This window comes from Crocuta crocuta, unplaced genomic scaffold (genome assembly GCF_008692635.1).
Source record: "Crocuta crocuta isolate KB4526 unplaced genomic scaffold, BGI_CrCroc_1.0 scaffold336, whole genome shotgun sequence".
Lineage (NCBI taxonomy): Eukaryota > Metazoa > Chordata > Mammalia > Carnivora > Hyaenidae > Crocuta > Crocuta crocuta.
Genome location: NW_027527943.1, coordinates 350,438 through 369,832, shown reverse-complemented (window position 1 = coordinate 369,832; position 19,395 = coordinate 350,438). Strand labels below are relative to the sequence as shown.

Here is a 19,395-nt window from a genome sequence, read left to right as displayed (position 1 = left end):
GTGGGCTGCGGGCCTCCCTCCGTAAAGCACCTGCCCGCTTCCTCCGGAACATCTGTCACTGCGAGGCCCTAACGGACACCGGGCGGGAGGCGGCCGCAGGGGGTTACTGGATGAAGGGGCACCCCACGCCCTCTCCCACCTGCTCCCGTCGGTTTTCCCTGTGAACGGAGGTGCCCCCCCCACCCCCCGCCTCCTTCAGGTTCACACGCGGCCTCTGCTCCTGACCCCGAGGCTGGCGAACTCTCTGGAAAAATGGGCTTCCCATGGGCTCGGATCTCGGAGCTCTTCTCAGGGGCCTGTAACGTGGCCTGGTCGCTGACCTTTGATCCAGTCTTGCGGGTCCCTGGACATTTGCAGCAGCCACGCGGAAGGCTCCCTCAGGAGGCGCAGACCTACGCGCACTCCCAGGCTCTCCAGACCCTCCCCGCCCTCAGCCCCCAAATAATGGCCCAACGCAGACTATGAGGGGACTGTGAGGTGCCGGACACCATTGAGTTCAAGACCCGCGTGCACCAGTGACCAGCTCCTTGAGGCAGAAAAGGCTCATGTCTCTGTACCTGTTTCCTCATCGGTAATATGGGTATAATTAATAGTGTCTACCTGCTAGGGCTCAGCAGCGCTAACAACGATAAAGGACTCAGCCCAGTGCCTGACACTGGCAAGCAGCCATTCACACCCTCCTCCTCATGCCTGAGGAGACTGAGGCGGGAGAGAGGTCACGGGCGGGTCATGGTGAGATGGGAGCGAACTCGGGCTCCCTGTTGCAGGTCCCTTGGTCTTCTCCCAAATGGATCATCAGTTGTGACTAGATCCCCACCGTCTCTCACGTGGACATTTGCTCCTCGTGTAATAACGCCCTTGAGCGGTGAGGACTTCACCACAGATCATCATCGGCTGATGGCCCCAGCCCCCAGCTCCCCGGTCTCTGTCCAGCATTCCTGATGCACTTCTGAGCGCCTTGGGCCCGTGAAGGTGTGGGGCGCACAGCAGGACGCACCTGTCCCTGGTGCACCGGAACCTGAGTCAGGGCTCCATTTCCCTCCTCTCCTTCTGAGCCTGCATCCCTGACCTGCTAGCAGGAATTTAGCTTTCATCCGTCCCCTCGTCTCCTTCCTTCCAGGGTCTTCTATGTCTGCCTTCCTCCACACTCTGCCTCTGTCCTACGACTTTCTGGAGATCAACTTTGTCGACACCACTCTTATGTTGAATACACTTTGGTTTCTCCCTCGTTCCTACACCTTTAATTTGAAATTCTCCTGTGGAGCACTCCGGATTTGACATCCGCCCAATTTCCAGGCTTACCCTTCCCTCTGTAAATGTTTTGTTTCTGGCAGATTGAACTGGCTCCATCACACCTATCAGGGTGTCGATTCTTGACATCTTCGGTAAAACCTGGACCAGTGCTTTGGGATCGTTCCTGAAAGGTTTCTTGATAGATTAGTTACCTATTTTTATCAAAATAGTGGGACACACGTTTATCAAATAAGACTTCAGAGGTAACTCTGAGGCCTGAGATACTAAGCAGGTCCTAAAGAGCTTGACCAGGCCTTGAACTGGACCCAGGATCGGGTCTGTTAAAGCCTAGGGCAGAAAAGGGTGAGACTCATCTGTTTGTCTCAATCACTGTTTCTATGACCTAGTCAGGACTCACAATTTACAGGACACCTTCAGGGGTCCTAAGGGGGGTAGTGATCTGCCCCAGGTCATAGAAGGGGTCCTAAGGGCGGAGCGATTTGCCCCAGTCATAGGGAGGGGTCCTCAGAGGGGGACACAGATCTGGCCCAGGTCATAGGGTGTTGTGGGTTGAATTCTCTTCCCCCAAAAGACATATGAAACCCTAACCCCCCTGAACCTCGGAACGTGGCCTTGTTTGAAGATAGGATTGCTGTGTTGAGGTCATCCTAGAGGAAGGGGGCCCCTAATCCAGTGTGATTGGAGGTTTTTATAAAAAGATGGCTGTGGGATATCCAGGGGCTCCATCGGTTTAGTGTTCTCAACTATTGGTTTCGGCTCAGGTCATGATCTCATGGTTCGTGGGATCAAGCCCCACTTTGGGCTGCTCACAGACATCATGAAGCCTGCTTAGGATTCTCTCTCTTACCCTCTCTCTGCCCCTGTGCCACTGACTTGTGCTCTCTCTCAAAAAAAAAAAAAAGTTACTTGGTTTCAAATCTAACTTTTTGTTTGATTTTAAAACTTACTTAACTTCTTTAAATCCACTAACAACACGTATTGGGATTTTGAGAAGAATGATGATTTTGCTGTTACATTTCTGTCCAAGTTCGTGTCTACTACGGCCTTACCCTTGAGGATGCCTCAAGTCCAGGCTCATCCAGAGCCTTCACGAGGGCAGCTGGTCCCGGAACCGTGTCCTCGGGGGGCTTTGCCACCATTGCAGCGACCCCACCCTCATCTGCTCCTCAAGGTCATTCTCGTGTTTGCTGAGACAAAGGAAACAACACGCACAGAGGACCGTGTCTTTCCCAGGCAGAGCCAGTGTCCGTCATTCCCACCCCCGTGTTCCAGGGAGGTGCCCTGTGTCCACGCACGACTGCAGGTGCTGAGACCCCCTGGCAGCCAGGAGAGTTAACCAACCCGTCAGCCAGAGACCCAGCCGCCCCCAGAGTGGGCGTCACCCCAGAGTGTCTGAGAGCCTGGCCTTCCTCCTCGCTGGGAAGGAAGAGATGTGCTGTCTCACCAACACTGCAGCCAAAGCCCAGCTGTGACCTGGGCAGGGCTCTGGGCCTACAAGATGACCGCCTTCGCCGCCTGTGACACTTCGTATCTTTTCATATTTGTTCACTTGTTTGTTTGAGAAGGACTGAAAGAGAGCAGGGGAGAAGCGGGAGAACAGAGAGAGAGAATCCCAAGCAGGCTCTGAGCTGTCAGCACAGAGCCCTTCATGGGGCTCGAGCCCATGAATCAAGAGATCATGACCTGAGCTCAAATCAAGAGTGGGACACTCAGCCAGCTTTGCCACCCAGGCCCCCCGTATATCCACATCTTTTAAGAGGTGCAGACCTCTTGGTGATTTAATTTGACCAGCTCTCACCTTGAGAAGACTAGGAAGAGAAAGTAATGACTCGGAAACCTCTAAAATTTTATTCTTGAATATTTTAGCTTCTTGAATTCACATATGGGCTTTCAGAGGCCCAGAAAGTGGAGTGATGGCCCCTCTGGCCTCGGGTAGCCTTACCTGAACAACAAGCACTGGTCCCTGCAGTCATCAGGTCAAGTCAGTGTGACAAAAGGAAGCTGGGAAGCTTCACTTCTTCCAGGGGATTCTCTCCACCAATGGTTCATGCCAGGTTCCGGCCTGGGAGGTCCCTGCAGCTCCCAGCCTTGGGGCAACTCAGCCTGTCCTCGGTCATGACCTGCAGGAGCAAAGTCAGTAGAAACACAGGCTGCGGAAGGGGCGCTGGAGCCGGAGTGGGGAGAAGATGGAGGAGAAATACAGAAGTGATGAAGGGAGCGGGCACCTAACGGGAGCAGAGGAAGGAAAGGGCAAAGTATGAGGGACAGAAAGTGAGGAGAATCAAGCTGTATTAACTCCCTGTTTACTAAGAATCAGGAATATTTAGATAAACTTTCTTGCCGTCACCAGAACGACCATAATGTTAACACTTTCTCTGGGTCATAAGGAAGGATATAAACACAGAGTAAAAACAAATGGCTCCCCGAGTTCCAGGCCTAGTACCATGTCCAGCTGGGACTCACCCTCAAGTATGTTCTCATCCCAAATCCAGACTCAGTGGTAACCTAAGTAATGGCCCTCGAAGATATCGGGGGTTAATCCCCGGAACCCAGATGTTATCTTATCTGGAAGATTTTGCAGATGTGATCAAGTTAAGGATCTTGGGATAAAGGGATTACCCTGGATCATCCGAGTGGGCACCAAATACAATCACACACATTCTTAGGGGCGGAAGCAGGGAGGTTTTGCTAAGACAGGAGATAAAAGACCATGGAAGCCGAGGCCGGAGTGGCGCCACGAAGGGGCCATGAATCCTTCTTTCAGTTGCTCTTGACCTGTTCCTCCTTCTGAGCCCTTGCCACAAACAGCCTTTAATATCTGTTTCTGCAACAGTGAGGTCAAGGCACTCTGGCCTTTTTCTGTCATGAACCTCAAGATTCTTCAAGTCTCTACGCATTAGCCACTTCCAAAGCCACTTTGAGATTATATATAAAACAGATAAATCTATAGATATATACCTATTTATACTGATCTCCTATTAAATGTATAGATATCTAAAAAATAAATATATAGATATCTGTATCAATGTATGTGTATATATGTAGATATATATATAGAGACAGAGACAGAGACAGAGAGAGACAGAGAGGGAGGGAGGGTGATTTATTACAGGGAATTGGCTCATGTGACTGTGGAGGCTGGGAGGTCCCAAGATCTGCTGTCAGCAAGCTGGGAACCCCGGAGAGCTGATGCAGTTCTAGTCTAAGTCTGAAGGCAGAAGACAGGCAGAGAGAAGGAATTCTTTCTTACTCAGCCTTTTTTTTCCTTCCCCAACAGATGGGATGAGGCCCACATCGTGGAGAGCAATCTGCTTTGCGCATCCTACCAATTTATTTATTTATTATTATTACTTTTAAATGTTTTATATATATCTGAAAGAGAGAGAGAGAGAGAGACAGTGTGAGCAGGGGAGGGTGAGAGAGAGAGAGAGACAGCGTGAGCAGGGGAGGGTCAGAGAGAGAGAGGGAGACACAGAATCTGAAACAGGCTCCAGGCTCTGAGCTGGCTGTTAGCACAGAGCTCGAAGCAGAGCGTGCATCACAATCACAGCATTAAAATGCCCAGTTGAGGGCACAATCAGATGTTGTAAATAAATTCCCAGTATTAAACCTGAGAATCTTAATTTTTAACAAGTGCACCATGGACTCTTATGAATCCTCAAGTTGGACGAATTTTGTTCCTCCCTGTTTTGCTGCTATCATTTACTGGAGTCTTAACCTCCATCCCTTGTGCATTTACATCTAGCTCACAGTATTCCTCTGTCCCCAAGACCTGCAATCAACCCAGCCTCCTTCAAAAGTAGGATGAACGTTTAAATACATTGACAACCCTGCTTTCACCTAACGGATAATCACCACCTGTCAACCATGTCACACCCGGAACCCATCACCCCCTGGGCTGCCCCTGCTCCACAGGCTCAGAGTTAACCCACAGAACAATTTCTGTCCTTGTAGGTTGTTTTTTTTTTTTAATGTTTTATTTACTTCTGAGAGAGAGAGAGAGGCAGTGTGAGCAGGGGAGGGTCAGAGAGAGAGGGAGACACAGAATCTGAAGCAGCTCCAGGCTGAGCTGTCAACACAGAACTGACACGGGGCTCGAACCCATGAACCGTGAGATCATGCCCTGAGCTGAAGTCAGACGCTTAACCAACTGAGCCACTCAGGTGCCCCCATCCTACCAATTTAAATGTTACTCCCACGACACTTGGGCGGCTCAGTTGGTTGAGTGTCCGGCTCTGGGCTTTGGCTCAGGTCATGATCTCACGGTTTCATGGGTTTGAGACCCGCATTGGGCTCTGTGCTGACAGTGTAGAGCTGCTTGGGATTCTCTCTCTCCCTCTCCCTGTCTCTGCCTCTACCCCATTCATGCTATCTCTGTCTCTCAAAATAAATAAATAAATGTTACTTTCATCTAAGTGATAAATCACTAAATTTTACTCCTGAAAACATTATTACACTATATGTTAACTAACTTGGATTTTCATGAAATAAAATAAATTAAATACATAAAAAATATGTAAATAAATGTCATTCTCATCTGGAAACACCCTCATAGACACATTTAGAAATAATGTTCACACAAAATATATGGGCACCCTATGGCCCAATCAAGCTGACGCATAAAATTAACCATCATGGTAAATGTATTGCGAAGATTGACTATGAACATGTTTCTCTTTATATAGTTAGATAGGCAATATCTATCTATGTTTAATCACACCAGTAATAGACCATATAATTATATAATTCAAGAGAGTGAATATAGCATTGTAAAATTCGAAGGTCTTTACATTGTATAGAAAGAGGGTAAAATGGGGCAGAAAAACTATTTGTGAACAGAATCTGGTATATCCTGGATGTATTTTGTAATCTCAAAGAATGTTTAAAGTGTATATAACCATGAACCTTATGGGAGTGGGAGAGGGAGAATAAACATATACCAAATAGTTCAAAAGAAAACTAGAATGAGAGAATATGCGATTCAGAATGGGAGAGACAAAATAGACACCTAACACAGAAAGATAAATAACACTTGTAAGTAAAGGGTGAGAGTTACTAAGCATAAATAATCCAAAATAAAATTAGCCATTTTGTTTTCAGACAAGGTAGGCTTTAAGGCAAAATGGATAACTAAGGATTTAGAGAAATTTTTCATGATGATTAAGCATACAATATACCAGGAAGACAAAATTACTCTAAACTTGTAAGCACCTAATAACATAAGTAATAATATATAAATTAAAAATGGACAGAAATTGAGTCACCTGGGTTGCTCAGTTGGTTAAGTATCTGACTCTTGATCTCAGCCCTGGTCTTGATCTCAGTGTTGTGAATTCAAGCCCTGAACAGGGCTCTGTGCTGTGTGTGAAGCCTACTTAAAAAAAAAGTTATTAAAAATCAACAGAAATCTATAGAGAAATATACAAATCTGCATATAGTAGAAGACTTTAACATACTTCTTTTAGTAATAGAAAAAGCAGAAAAAACATGAATAATGGCATGTGAGATTTAGTCAGCACAGTTATCACATTAGACCTAGCAGACATATATAGAACACCCAACAACTGCAGAATACATATTATTTTAAGGCACACACAGAATATTTACAAAACTTGACCATATGCTGGGCTATAAACCAACTATAAATTTCAAATGACTAAAATGATACACACCATTTTCTCTCACCGCATGCAATTAAGCCATTATTCAACTAACAAATAACTAGTATGTTTATAATACAATATGACCTTAGAATGGAAATTATAAAAAAATTTTGTTCTCAGGAGAAAAGAGTCCTGGTTTGAAAGCACGTTTCACATCGGTTGGGCCGTTCAGCCAAGACTTCGCTTCATCCTCTTTGCCTTAGAGCAGAGCCTTCCAACACTGAAGTTCTCCAATGCCTCCTGGATTTCCTTCAGATAAGGTGCTGGGTTTCTTTCTCTCCTCCGTTCTTTCTCCTCCACAGCTTCTTCTGGACTCTCGGAAGTATTTTGACCTGAATGATGATAAAATTATGACAGCAAGCTTTCTGGGCTGCACATAGGAGACACATGGAGAAAACAAACAAACAAACAAATAAATAAAAAATTTTAAAAAAAGAAAGAAAGAAGGAGCTGTAAGGGTAGAGAATTAATGAAATAGAAACTCAATATACAAAAGATGCTGACTTAATAAAAAATATTTTAAAAAGATTAATGTTGCTGATAACTCTATGGCAATAGTGGTCAAGAAAAATGGAGAGAAAGCACAATATTAGAAATATTAGAAAAGCTAATATTATAAATGAAAAAGGAGGGCACCTGGCTGGCTCAGTCCTTAGAGTATGACACTCTTGATCTTGGGTCCTGAGTTCAAGCCCCATGTTGGGGGCAATTTTTTCTTAATAATAATAAAAAAATAATAAGTGGAAAAAGAGACATCACTTCAGCTCCTACAGAGACTAAGAATACAATTACAAACAATTTAATGCTGATAAATATATGAGTTTAAATGAAATGGGCAAATTACTAAAAGGATATGACTATATCTGTAATTCTGTGATAAATACAGAAATAAATAAAAAATATGAACAATAATTTAATGCTTAAAGATATTTCAGTTATAAATAAAACCTTCCCATAAATAATTTTCCTGGCAAAGATGACTCTACTAGCAAATTCTACCAGTTCTTAAGGAAGAACTAATCATGAGCTTACAACAAATCTTCCAGAGGATAGAAAAAGAAGGAAGAATACTAAATCATACTTTAAGGACAGTGTAACTATGGTATCAAAGTGTGATAGAGACATTATGAGAAAAAAAAAACATAGGTCCAATGTTTTGCATGAACATAGTTGCAAAAATCCTATATGAAATATTAGTAAACCCAAAGAAGCAATGTAAAGTTGGATTTTCCCCCCAGGAAAGCAAAAATGGTTTAACATTCAAAATCAACTAATTCATATATCATTGATCACATGGTCATCTCAATACACACTTCAAAAAGCATGTGATAAAATCTAGCATTGATTCATATTTTGAATTTTTTTATTTATTTCTGAGAGAGACAGCGTGAACAGGGGAGGGTCAGAGAAAGAGGGAGACACGGAATCCAAAACAGGCTCCAGGCTCTGAGCTGGTTGTCAACACAGAGCCCAATGCGGGGCTTGAACCCATGAACTGCGAGATCATGACCTGAGCCCAAGTCAGACGCTCAACCAACTGAGCCACCCAGGCGCCCCTCATATTTTAAATTCATAGCATGCTGAGGATAGAAGAGACCTTCAGCCTGATAGACTACCTAACACAAACATGCAGCAGATTTCACACACAATGGTGAAACATTTCATCCTTACCCTCTGAAATAATAATATTCAAGGAAATAACAATATTCAAGGAAAGGGTGTCTCTACTACTCCCTCCACTCAATATTGTATTGGCAGAATTAGCCAGTGAATTTAAGGCAAAAGAGGAAAATTTAATGTATAAAGATTAGAAAAGAAACCGTCATTAGTATGCTTTGTGAACATAAAATTTAAAAAGAAACTAGCAGTGCATTATTACAATTTCATGAGTTTAGCAAAGCTGCTAGATAAATACAAAATTCACAATATTTCTATATATTTTTCATAAACCATTAAAATGAAGCTTAATTGTTTAAACAGAACATAATCAAATACTCAGCAGGAAGGTTAGCCAAAGATATATAGATTGCTTTGATGAGAAATTAGTCTTAAGTGGTACACCTTTAAAAAGTTGTAAATTAAGTTTTAGTAATCATGTTAATGAATTGCAAGAGTCCATGAGGTAAGGAAGTCAATTCTACCCACACCATTTGGTAGATTCAGTGCAATATCAACCAATCCAAGTGCTCCCAAATGCCTAAATTTCTGTGGAATTTGGAAAAAAAAAACTAAGAAATTTAAATGTGACTAAAATCAAAACCACAAGAAACAACAGATGTTGGTGAGGATGTGGAGAAAGGGGAACCTTCTTACACTGTTTGTGGGAATACAAACTGGTGTAGGCACTCTGGAAAATAATGTAGGGGTTTCTCAAAAAGTTAAAAATTGGATTCTCCAGGGGCGCCTGGGTGGCTTAGTCGGTTGAGCGTCCGACTTTCGCTTAGGTCATGATCTTGCGGTTTGTGGGTTCGAGCCCCGCGTCGGGCTCTGTGCTGACTGCCAGCTCGGAGCCTGGAGCCTATTTCAGTCTGTGACTCCCTCTCTCTGACCCTCCCCTGCTCAAGCTGTCTCTCTCTCTCTCTCTCCTAGAAATAAATAAAAATATTAGAAAAAAATTGGATTCTCCAATGATCCAGTAATTTCACTACTGGGCATTTATCCCCAAAATACAAAACACTAATTCAAAGAGATACATGCACCCCTATGTTTATTGAAGCATTATTTACAATGGGCAAATGATAGCAGCAGCCCAAGTGTTCATCGATAGATGAACGGATATAGAAGATGTGGGGTCTCTCTCTTTCTACACACACACACACACACACACACACAGAGAGGAGAGAGAGAGAGAGAGAGAGATGGGAATATTACTCAGCCATTAAAAAGAATGAAATCTTGCCATTTGAATGAAATGGATGGAGCTAGAGTGTATTATGCTAAGTAATATAAGCTCGTCATAGAAAGACAAATATCATATAATTACACTCATATGTGGAATGTAGGAAACAAAATAAACAAAGGGATAAAAAGAGACAAACCAAGAAACTGACTCTTAGCTACAGAGAACAACCTGATGGTCACTAGAGGGCAGGTGGGTGGGGGGATGGGTTAAGTATGATGGGGATTAAGAATACACGTATCCTGATGAATATGGAGTGATGTATAGGTTTGCTGAGTCACTATATTGTATACCTGAACCTATTATTAACACTGTGTGTTAACTATAATGGAATTAAAATTTAAAACTAAATATAACAAACCTGGAAAAAGAAATTTAAATGTAAGTGCAAATTGTCAAAAATAGTCAAGACAAATTTTAAGAGGGTGTGATAACTTGCTTATAAGATATACTTGCACATTAAAAGCTACATTAAACATTGGTTATTTTAAGGATAAACAGAGCAATAGAAAGAAGTAGAAATAGACATGCACTTCAGAACACTGGATTCATAACAGAGTATGCTGCAAAGTAATAGACAAAGTAAGGACGGTCTTTTAAATAAATAGTGATGACTCCACTGGATATCCATCAGCGAAAAAATTAAAACTTTGCCTCTACTTTATATCATATGCAAAATCTCTGTCTATTCAAGTGTTTGACCTCACTTCCAAAACCAGAAACACGGGTATGAAGAACGTGATAAATGTTCGAATGGACGAGACAACGGGACGAAAACAAGTGTGGGCTTTGCATCAGGACAAGTGCACTTGTGTTTTCCAAGTTGCTCTAGAAAAGAAATTTTGTGGGATTGTTCCAGATTTAAAGTAAAAGACGTGAAAAAGACAGTAAACAATACCAAAACATGAACCTTGAATGAATCCTGGTTTAAAAGAAAATTATAGTCAGTTTCGGAACTACTGGATAATTTTGATTACAGAATGAATATTAGAAAATGTTAGGTATTGGGGCACCTGGGTGGCTTAGTCGGTTAAGCGTCCGACTTTCGCTCAGGTCACGATCTCTCAGTTCGAGGGTTTGAGCCCCGCGTCGCGCTCTGTGCTGACTGCCAGCTCAGAGCCTGGAGCCTATTTCAGAGTCTGTATCTCCCTCTCTCTCTGACCCTCCCCTGCTCACGCTGTCTCTCTCTCTCTCTCTCTCTCCTAGAAATAAATTAAAAAATATATATATTAAAAAAAAGAAAGAAAATGTTAGGTATTTTATTGACATTTGAGGATGAATCAGGTATTTTTAGGTAGAATATACATTAAGATACACATTACTGATGTATAGAGGGGTAATGTGTCTGTATGTCTGCAGCATACTTTTAAATGATTCAACAAAACAAATATACACATAAATGCGCCAAGCACATAAGTTAACAACATTAATCCTGCTGAAAACACGCAGTGGATAATCCAGTGATCCTTTTTGTGTATTTTTTCAACGTAAGTGTGTATCTTTAAATTTTCATAATAGAAGCTTGTGACTAAATGAAATCTAGGAGTATTGTACATACAAATGAGAATGACAAAACATTCTGTAGATGATAAGGGATATTTTTGTGACCTGAGAATTAGAAANGATGGAATCCCAAGCAGGCTCCATGCTGTCAGTGCAGAGCCCAATGTAGGGCTCGAACTCACGAACTGTGAGATTATGACCTGAGTCAAAACCAAGAGCCAGATGGTCAACTGACTGCGCCACCCAGACATCCCATAAAGGGAAAAATTTTTAAATAACTAAAGAAAATTATGACATTCTGTTTGTCCATTGTATCATAGTGCCAGTGCCTTCAATAGTGTGCTTATAATATTTTGTTCAATGTGTCTAGCTATTGTGCAGAGAAATTTTTCAGGGTTACGAGGACAAAGACATGTCAGAGATGGAGAGAACACATTTAAAATACTTGTATACCAGGGGCGCCTGGCTGACTCAATTGGTTGAGCGCCTGACTTCAGCTCACGTCATGATCACACGGGTTCTGAGTTCAAGCCCCACATTGGGTTCTCCGCAGTCCACGCAGAGCCCGCTTTGAATCCTCTGTCTCCCTCTCTCCCTGTCCCTCCCCTGCTCACACTCTCTCTCAAAAGTAAATAAACATAAAAATATATGTGTATACTATTAATTTAGCAGGAGAAAAAATAAACTTATTTTCTTCTTCTTTTCCTTTTTTTCAGGGTAAAGTGAGCATTCCCATGAAGTTGGAGCTCAATTCAGCCAAGACGGGGGAGGGGCGGGGGGACAGGTTCTGAGAGGGGTTACGTCAGGAAAGGCAGGCTCAGTCCTGATCCTGAAGTGTTTGACTGTCCTGCTGAGAAGTGAGAACTTTATCCCATCGGCACAGAGATCATGAAGCTTGACGATCTCTCAGAGCAGAGTAACAGGCTCAACCAGAAAAGCCTTCTTGTGCATTCCTGCGGCACATGTCCATGGGTTTGCTGTGCACGTGATTCTACCTCTTAGATTCCTAGCAAAGACATGCTTTCCAATGATGGTCTCCTCGTCCTCAGCTCGCGGAGCCTCGTTAGTCTAGGTGCCCAGGGAGGCCTTGCATATGCATAGATGAGAGGCTTTCTTACACAAGCTTTGCTCGTACGAGGTCACAGTTACGGAAGTGTCCTGGGCACCACGCTTCGATGGCACAGCACACGTATACGCACAAGTGTTATTTCCGGGCACTAGTCCTCAGAGCTCAGAAGGCCGGTGTGTGTGTCTCCTTCCGTGGGGGCCTGTAGGGCCTCTGACAGGCACCGCCACAGACTTACAGGTTTCACACTGTAGCCTGAACCAACAGCCCAGGATCAGGGAGAAACTCTGAGCTTCTGGGGGGATCTGTATTTGTTTCAAAGGCTCTGAATCAACCTGGGAACTGGAAAAATGTTTGGCCAGAATATCTACTCCTCTCGGTTTCTGGATGAAACTCATGTCCTTGGACAATGAGAAAGAATGAATGTGTAGCAACATGGATGGACCTTGAGGGTGTTATGCTGAGCAAAATAAGTCAGGCAGAGAAGGACAAATACCATATGTTTGCACGTATAGGAGGATTAGGAGGAACTTAACAGAGGACCGTGGGGGAGAAGAAGGGGGAAACGGTGGGGGAGAGGGAGAGAGGCAAACCATGAGAGACTCTCGAATGCCGAGAACAAACTGAGGACTCATGGGTGTAGGGGGGAGGGGGGAGATGGGCATGGAGGAGGGCACTTGTGGGGATGAGCACTGGGTGTTATATGCAAACCAACTTGACAATAAACTATTAAAAAAAAAGAAACTCATGTTCTTGGAGAAAAAGGTTTTCTGTTTCTGCTATTTTTTTTTATTTTTATTTTTTATTTCTAGGAGAGAGAGAGAGACAGTGTGAGCAGGGGAGGGTCAGAGAGAGAGAGTCACAGACTGAAACAGGCTCCAGGCTCCGAGCTGGCAGTCAGCACAGAGCCCGACGCGGGGCTCGAACCCACGAACCGCGAGATCATGACCTAAGCGAAAGTCGGACACTTAACCGACTAAGCCACCCAGGCACCCCTGTTTCTGCTATTTTAAGCAAACCTAACATCACCACCGACAGCAAGAGGACTGAGGAATCAGGAACCCTTGATGTTATAACCACAGCGCTTACCGCCATTTTCCTGGAGTGGGTGAGGAGTCCTTAGTTTTCACCAGATCTGTAAAATGGCTTATGTACGTCTAACCAAATATATAAATCATTACTCTAAAACATCTAGAGGTCCACTTATTCATTTGACAAACGTTTATTAAGCCCGTAATGAATAAAAGCAGGTGCCTTTTAGATAAATCTGGCAGCTCACACCTCCTGGGTGGGTAGACCATAAACTGATGCATCCTTGTTTCACTGAATAAACAAGGAAGTTACTCACTTTGATAAGCCCTGGAAAGAAGACAACAGATGGTATCACACCGTCTAAGTAGGAGGAGGCAGAGGGGGTCCCTCCATCCGGGGACCAGGGAGGTGAGACCCGGGACGCCAGGGGCACAGTGAGAGGCAGCACCAGGTGGAGACGGGGGGCCCCGAGGCTGGCGGCTGAGCGGCGCCCCGACGCGTGGGGCCTCGTGGTCATTCGGTTCCGTCTCTGAGCAGCCTTGGGACCTGCAAGTGGGAAAACACCGTATTGGATTTAACCGTATATTTTTACCAAGTTCAGTCTGCTCGCTGCATGGTAGAGGGAGTGGAGGGGCGCCAAATCGAGGCAGATGGATCACTTCCTCCCTTCATTAGTTCACCCAGTTATTCCGTGTTATCGGGTCACTCGGTTCTTGGCCCAGACGCGTGCAAGAATTGGAGACCTGGCGCCGGAGTGCGGACACAGTCCACTGAGCGGCTAAGTATAGTTCACTTTGTACAGAGAGAGCGGGCCACTGCCGAACCCAGAGTGGGAATGGCCTCGACGAGCTCTGGCTGCATCCTCTTGAGCCTGCTTTGTGTACAGGTAAATTTGGCTTTGATTGACATTTTTGATTGACAGCTGGCGGTTACATCACACTTTGGCTTTGCGCATGCCCCTGATGCATTCTGTTGTAATTGTATTTATTTATGTATTGCATATTTATGAGTTNCGGAGGGTGTGGCCTGCACCTGCTTTATCCCTCCTCAGGCATGTCTAAGTAACTGTCTAAAAATTCAACACATACTGGAAGCCAGCTTGCATCCTGACTATCTTCCTTAGAAAATGCTCTGATTTACTAATTTACATTTTAATTTGTTCTGTCCACAGATAGAAACCCCATTTCAGGTCTGATTCAATCAACTACAAGCAATTTTTTTGGAATACTGTGCACTAATCAATATAGTCCAAGGTAGCATTCTTTTCTCTAATATCCTTGAAACACTTCACTTTTGCCTTAATGTCAACTAAAAGTCTATCTAAGTTTATATGAATTGCCATTTTGAGACTGGTGCCTAGTTTAGTCTATCCACCCAGGCAATTGAACTTTAAAAAAAATTTTTAATGTTGATTTATTTGAGAGAGAGAGAGAGAGAATGAGACAGAGCATGAGTGGGGGAGGAGCAGAGAGAGGGGGAAACACAGAATCTGAAGCAGCTCCAGGCTCTGCATCTGCTCTGCCTGCCTCTGACGTGGATACAGTTGTGGGAGCACAATCGTAGCTGGGTCTGTCCCTGGCCCTGTGGCTTGGACCAGCCAGTCGTCTACTTCACTGAGCATCTGGCTCTCACGTATACAGATGTGGCCTGGAAAACCTATAGGCCACAGGAGAGCTCAAAATCCATATAATTTCTTAATTCTTACTTTCGCTTCCCAATCATCTAATAACTGATCAAATCGGCTCAGAATCTCTTTCAAAAGCTGAGACACACACACACACAAAAACAAAAACAAAAAAACCTGAGAATGTCAGCCTTAGAAAGGACTTTGGTGATTTTCTGATTTATAAATGGGTAAACTGAGGCCTAGGGAGGTATTTTCCCAAAGCCTCACACATCTATGAAGTCTGGCGACGGTCGCAGGGTGGACTTGTTGACATAGGGCATATTTAGCATATTTATTCTTTCCCTGGGAGCAGCAAGGGCCCGAGGCCCAGACTGGAGACTGCGCAGGTGGGCGGCTCTGGTTTCGAAAGCTATGGGCTCGTCAGATCCTGGTAGCTGTGCAAGGACACGGAGCTCTCTCCCACGCCCTCCCCCAGCCCATTAGGGCAGGAGTAACAGCCAAGAGCACCGCCTTGGGGAGCACACATCCTTCCTCTCTCTGCCTCCCCTCCTCTCCGCCCTCCCCNCAGGAGCAGAGCTCTCCCTGGAGCAGAAAGCTGGCATCTGTGACACAGCCGCGTGCTAGGCCGCCTGGCTTCGGGAAGGCTCCGAGCCACGGTCAGCCCAGACCGGGGGAGAGAGCCCCAGACCTCCGCGTGCTTGGGGACGGAAGTCAGAAGGCTAAGAACACGTGTGGGTGAACATTAAATGCAAAAGGACTGCGGTCTCTCTAGGACTTTCCTCCATTCCCAAACATGTTTGAGGTGAAATTGAGTCAAGAGCGGAGAGACAAACAGATTTGAAATAAAAACTCAAGCTTTTGGTCTAGGTCTACACTGTTCTGAGACTTTGCCCACGTCACGTCCCCTTTCCGAACCTCACTTTTCCATTGCAAATTTGAGCAAGGAACGCGTGTCCTACCTGCCTAACTGGAGGGCTAAATGGAATCACTGATGTGAAGGACATTTGTGAACTACAAATATTACATAAACATACGCAATGTAATTTTAAAGTTGCAGATTTAGGAATAAGTCGTATGCCTCACCCTTGCGCCCAGAGTAAGGAAAGTTCTGGAGGTCTGAATGGGGATCCCAGATGCCCACGGAGATGAGATAATTCAGGGGAAATATTCAAATCAAACTAAATAGGGACAAAAATATCCACGTCAGGTTGGGGTGGCGGAGGCTGAGCTTGAATCTGGGATGAAGAGGTGGACAGCATCGCGGCAAAAGTTGGACCTGTTCCCTTTACAACCAAAGGAACCAACTTTTGTTACTTTTAATTAAAACGCAAGAAACCTGGTGTCAGTTTTCAGGCAGGATCAAGTCAGTAACAGAAGTGAGGACAGGGAGTCTGAAGGCTTTATTTAACTCGAGCTCATGAGCTGTGTGACCTGGGGCAAGAAAGTTCTCCTCAAAGGAGTGGTAGCTCAAGGAAACATTGGCGTCTGAGTGGGAAAAGCAGGCGGTGCTGGAGACGCGGTGACTTCCGCCACCCTATGTGATGAAGGACCGCGGGGCAAGCTGAGGACAGAGTCCAGGCTAACATTCACCCCCCTTCTCTCCTCTCGTGGGAGCTGTGTGACATTCCTCAGACACTCCTGCCACCCGAGAGCAGAGGAAAGGGGTTTAAGTGCTGCCATGGTGATGGGGGAAACAATGGCAAATGAGAAATTAAATTCCCTTTACTGCCTGCAGCCACTGACAAGTCTTGAAACAGGCAGAGTGACCTCCCCCAGGAGCTCAGCCGCCCGGATGATGACACTTTGCTGGGGCAAAGGGAGTCTTCACTTGCCGTTATCCTGACCCCCAGGACCCTGTACGTCTACATAAAAATTCCTTTGGCAACTTCCTTTATTTCAACTCCCACAAGTAAATACTGACAATCATACTCCAAACATATGGCCCCTGATGCACATCTGAAGGGGCTCGTGACTGACGTTTTACTAAACGGTAATAAATGGCGTTTCCCTAGCAACACCAGCCCCTCAAGCTCCCGGAAACCTTGCTTCCAAACTTCCTTGGAGACTTACTCCACCCCTGACCCCTCCCAACCTGAGGGTATTTGATGAGTTACCCGTCACGACCCCAGTGCGGCTCGTCCTGCCCACGGGTCCTGTCCCTGAGCTTTAGTAAAATCACCCTTTTGCACCGAGGACGTCTTTAAGACTTCTTTCTTGGTCATCGGCTCCAGACCACCCCACCATCTCCCCAAAACTTCATCACTGTCTATTAAATCATGAATTACTGGCAACTGTAGGATTTTTAAAGTCAGAAAGTGACAAGAGTTTATGGTTCAGTTTAGATGTGGATGGGTTTTCAGCCTTAAATCTATGGCTCAGTTCACAAACATTTCCACCTAGAATCTTGTTCGGTAAAATCTGATAAAATTGCATTCCCTGCCCTCTCAGTGGGAATAAACACAGAGGTAACTTGGGGCAGGGGAGGCGGAATCCCAAAGTACTCAGAATAATTGACCTCCAAGTTCAAGAATCTAAGTGCAAAGAGGTGTGTTTTGGAGAAGAGACGGATTCAGCTTGTGTGAAGTGAGAGACTTGCCACAGGAGGGGGTCCTGGAAAGGAGGTGGGGGGGAGGGGCGTGGGAGAGGTTGGTGCACGCTGGAGAGGCTGGGTTTGACGCTGTACTCACCTGGTTGGCCCTCCTGTCGCTTTATCAGTGCAGGGCAGGGGTCCTCAGGAAGGAAGAGCCTGGAAGAGAGAAGACAAGTGGGAGTTGTTTGCACCTTCCAGAAAGGCAATGACAGGGACTGGATAATGGCTCTAGTGGCTGGTGGAGGAGGAGGCAGGGTGCTCGGAGGGGCAGGTGGACTGGGACACCATGGTGACAGGAAGTGCCCCCCCACCCCCTGGAGCCTGAGCCCTGGAAATTTCTCTTCTCCAGGACAGAGTTCTCAAACAGTGGAGATTTTAGGTCACTTGGCTGGACCACTGAGGCAGGGTTTATGATGAGAGCTTCTCTCCGGCTCTGGAGTCACTGTGTACGGAGCAAAGATAAAATAGTAAGAGAACAAGTAATGCAGGAGCCGTGCGCACTTTCCGGGGACTTAGGGTAAATCGGGTTTTCTACTTGCGTATCAGGGTCCCAATCTGTTGAGTCAACACTGGACGTTCACCTTGGGCCAGGTCATGTTTAGAGTTTGAATGAATCATCTTTTATTATATTTTTAAAAATTAGCCCTATAAATTTCCTATAATTCTCGCAACTCTATAAACAAAAACCAGAGGCGCAGAGGGTAACTTGCCCAAAGTCACACAGCTTCGGAAGGATAAAGGAATGGAAAACATCATTAAGTAACAAAAATGTTATTTTTGAGGCTTGATATTTTAATGTCCATTGTTCTATGAGCTGTGATAGAGGCGGCCAGTGTCGGAGGTCAGGGGTCAGGGTCTGCGGCCACGGTTCACAAAACAGGAAACCCAGCACAGCTGCCTACAGGCCTGGGGGAGCTTTGTGGCTGGGTCTGAGGCCATTGTTTTGGGCTCCCCTACCCCGCCGCCCAGCAGATAGGAGGCCCCTGAGGAGAGATGGGAATCTGGGATAACAAAAGAGAGCTCACGAATGCCCAGACTCCAAGAGCTGAGCCCCTTCAGACTTGGAGGCGGAGGCCTGTGTGTGTGGACCCGGGCCGGTGGTGGGCTGGTGAGAGGAACTTCCCACTGTGGGGAGAGGGGGCGGATAGCAGAGAGAGCTGCCCCCAGCCTCTCTGGGGGGAAGGCTGTGGGAAGAGAGGTGCAGATGGGGGGTATCGGAGGGTCCGAAGTCTCCTTCTTAGTCCCCCCTCAGCCCCCCCGGGGGGCGAGCCCAAGTAGTTGCTCTCATCTACTGACTTGGTATTCAAAGCCCAGGAACCTTCCCCTCCTCTCAGCCTTTGCCTTCCTGCTGTCAGGGGCCTGGCCTTCCCGTCTGCATGACCGTTTCCTTGGCGATCCTCCCCGAGAGCTGGAAAACAGCAATGGGTGGAAGACAAAAAAAATTTTTTTTAATTAATATAATAAGACAATCATTGCACAGCCTGATGATGTTAAAGTGTCGTGAATGTAAGAGTTTGATGAACTCAACCATTTGAATCTGACATTAAATGGGGGGAGGATGTGAGTGGGTTTTTTTTTTTAAGCTTTAAGGGGCTAATAATCTGATGAGGAATGTGAGAGTTTTTCCAGAATTCTAAATGATAGATAGGAAACATATTTTACTCGTGGGGACTGGAGAGGGAGAATGTGGTTTGGAAATCGAGGCTGTAAATAATATGCAACACAAGAGGGGGCTTTGCAAGAACAAAGGTTGTGAATTGA

General features: G+C 45.3%; 1 protein-coding gene and 1 long non-coding RNA gene across 3 annotated transcripts in view; both read right to left on the bottom strand.

The window, feature by feature from the left end:
* Nucleotides 1-2,393, bottom strand: part of LOC144221859 (glutathione peroxidase 6-like) — a 14,194-nt gene extending 11,801 nt beyond the window's left edge. Inside the window, exon 1 of the mRNA XM_077752372.1 lies at nucleotides 2,304-2,393. Within this exon, the coding sequence (XP_077608498.1) occupies nucleotides 2,304-2,393 (90 nt within the window). The remainder of the gene's footprint in view (nucleotides 1-2,303) is intronic.
* Nucleotides 2,394-6,948: 4,555 nt separating this feature from the next.
* LOC144221867 (uncharacterized) overlaps nucleotides 6,949-19,395 on the bottom strand; it is a 30,302-nt gene continuing 17,855 nt past the window's right edge. Inside the window, exons 2-5 of one of the 2 annotated variants that reach the window (XR_013332215.1) lie at nucleotides 18,931-19,042; nucleotides 17,732-17,790; nucleotides 13,734-13,963; nucleotides 6,949-7,287 (exon numbers count right to left, since the gene is read on the bottom strand). This is a non-coding gene — a long non-coding RNA (uncharacterized LOC144221867). Of the gene's footprint in view, nucleotides 7,288-13,624; nucleotides 13,964-17,731; nucleotides 17,791-18,930; nucleotides 19,043-19,395 lie in introns of those variants that run through there. The other variant, XR_013332216.1, reaches the window with a different exon arrangement.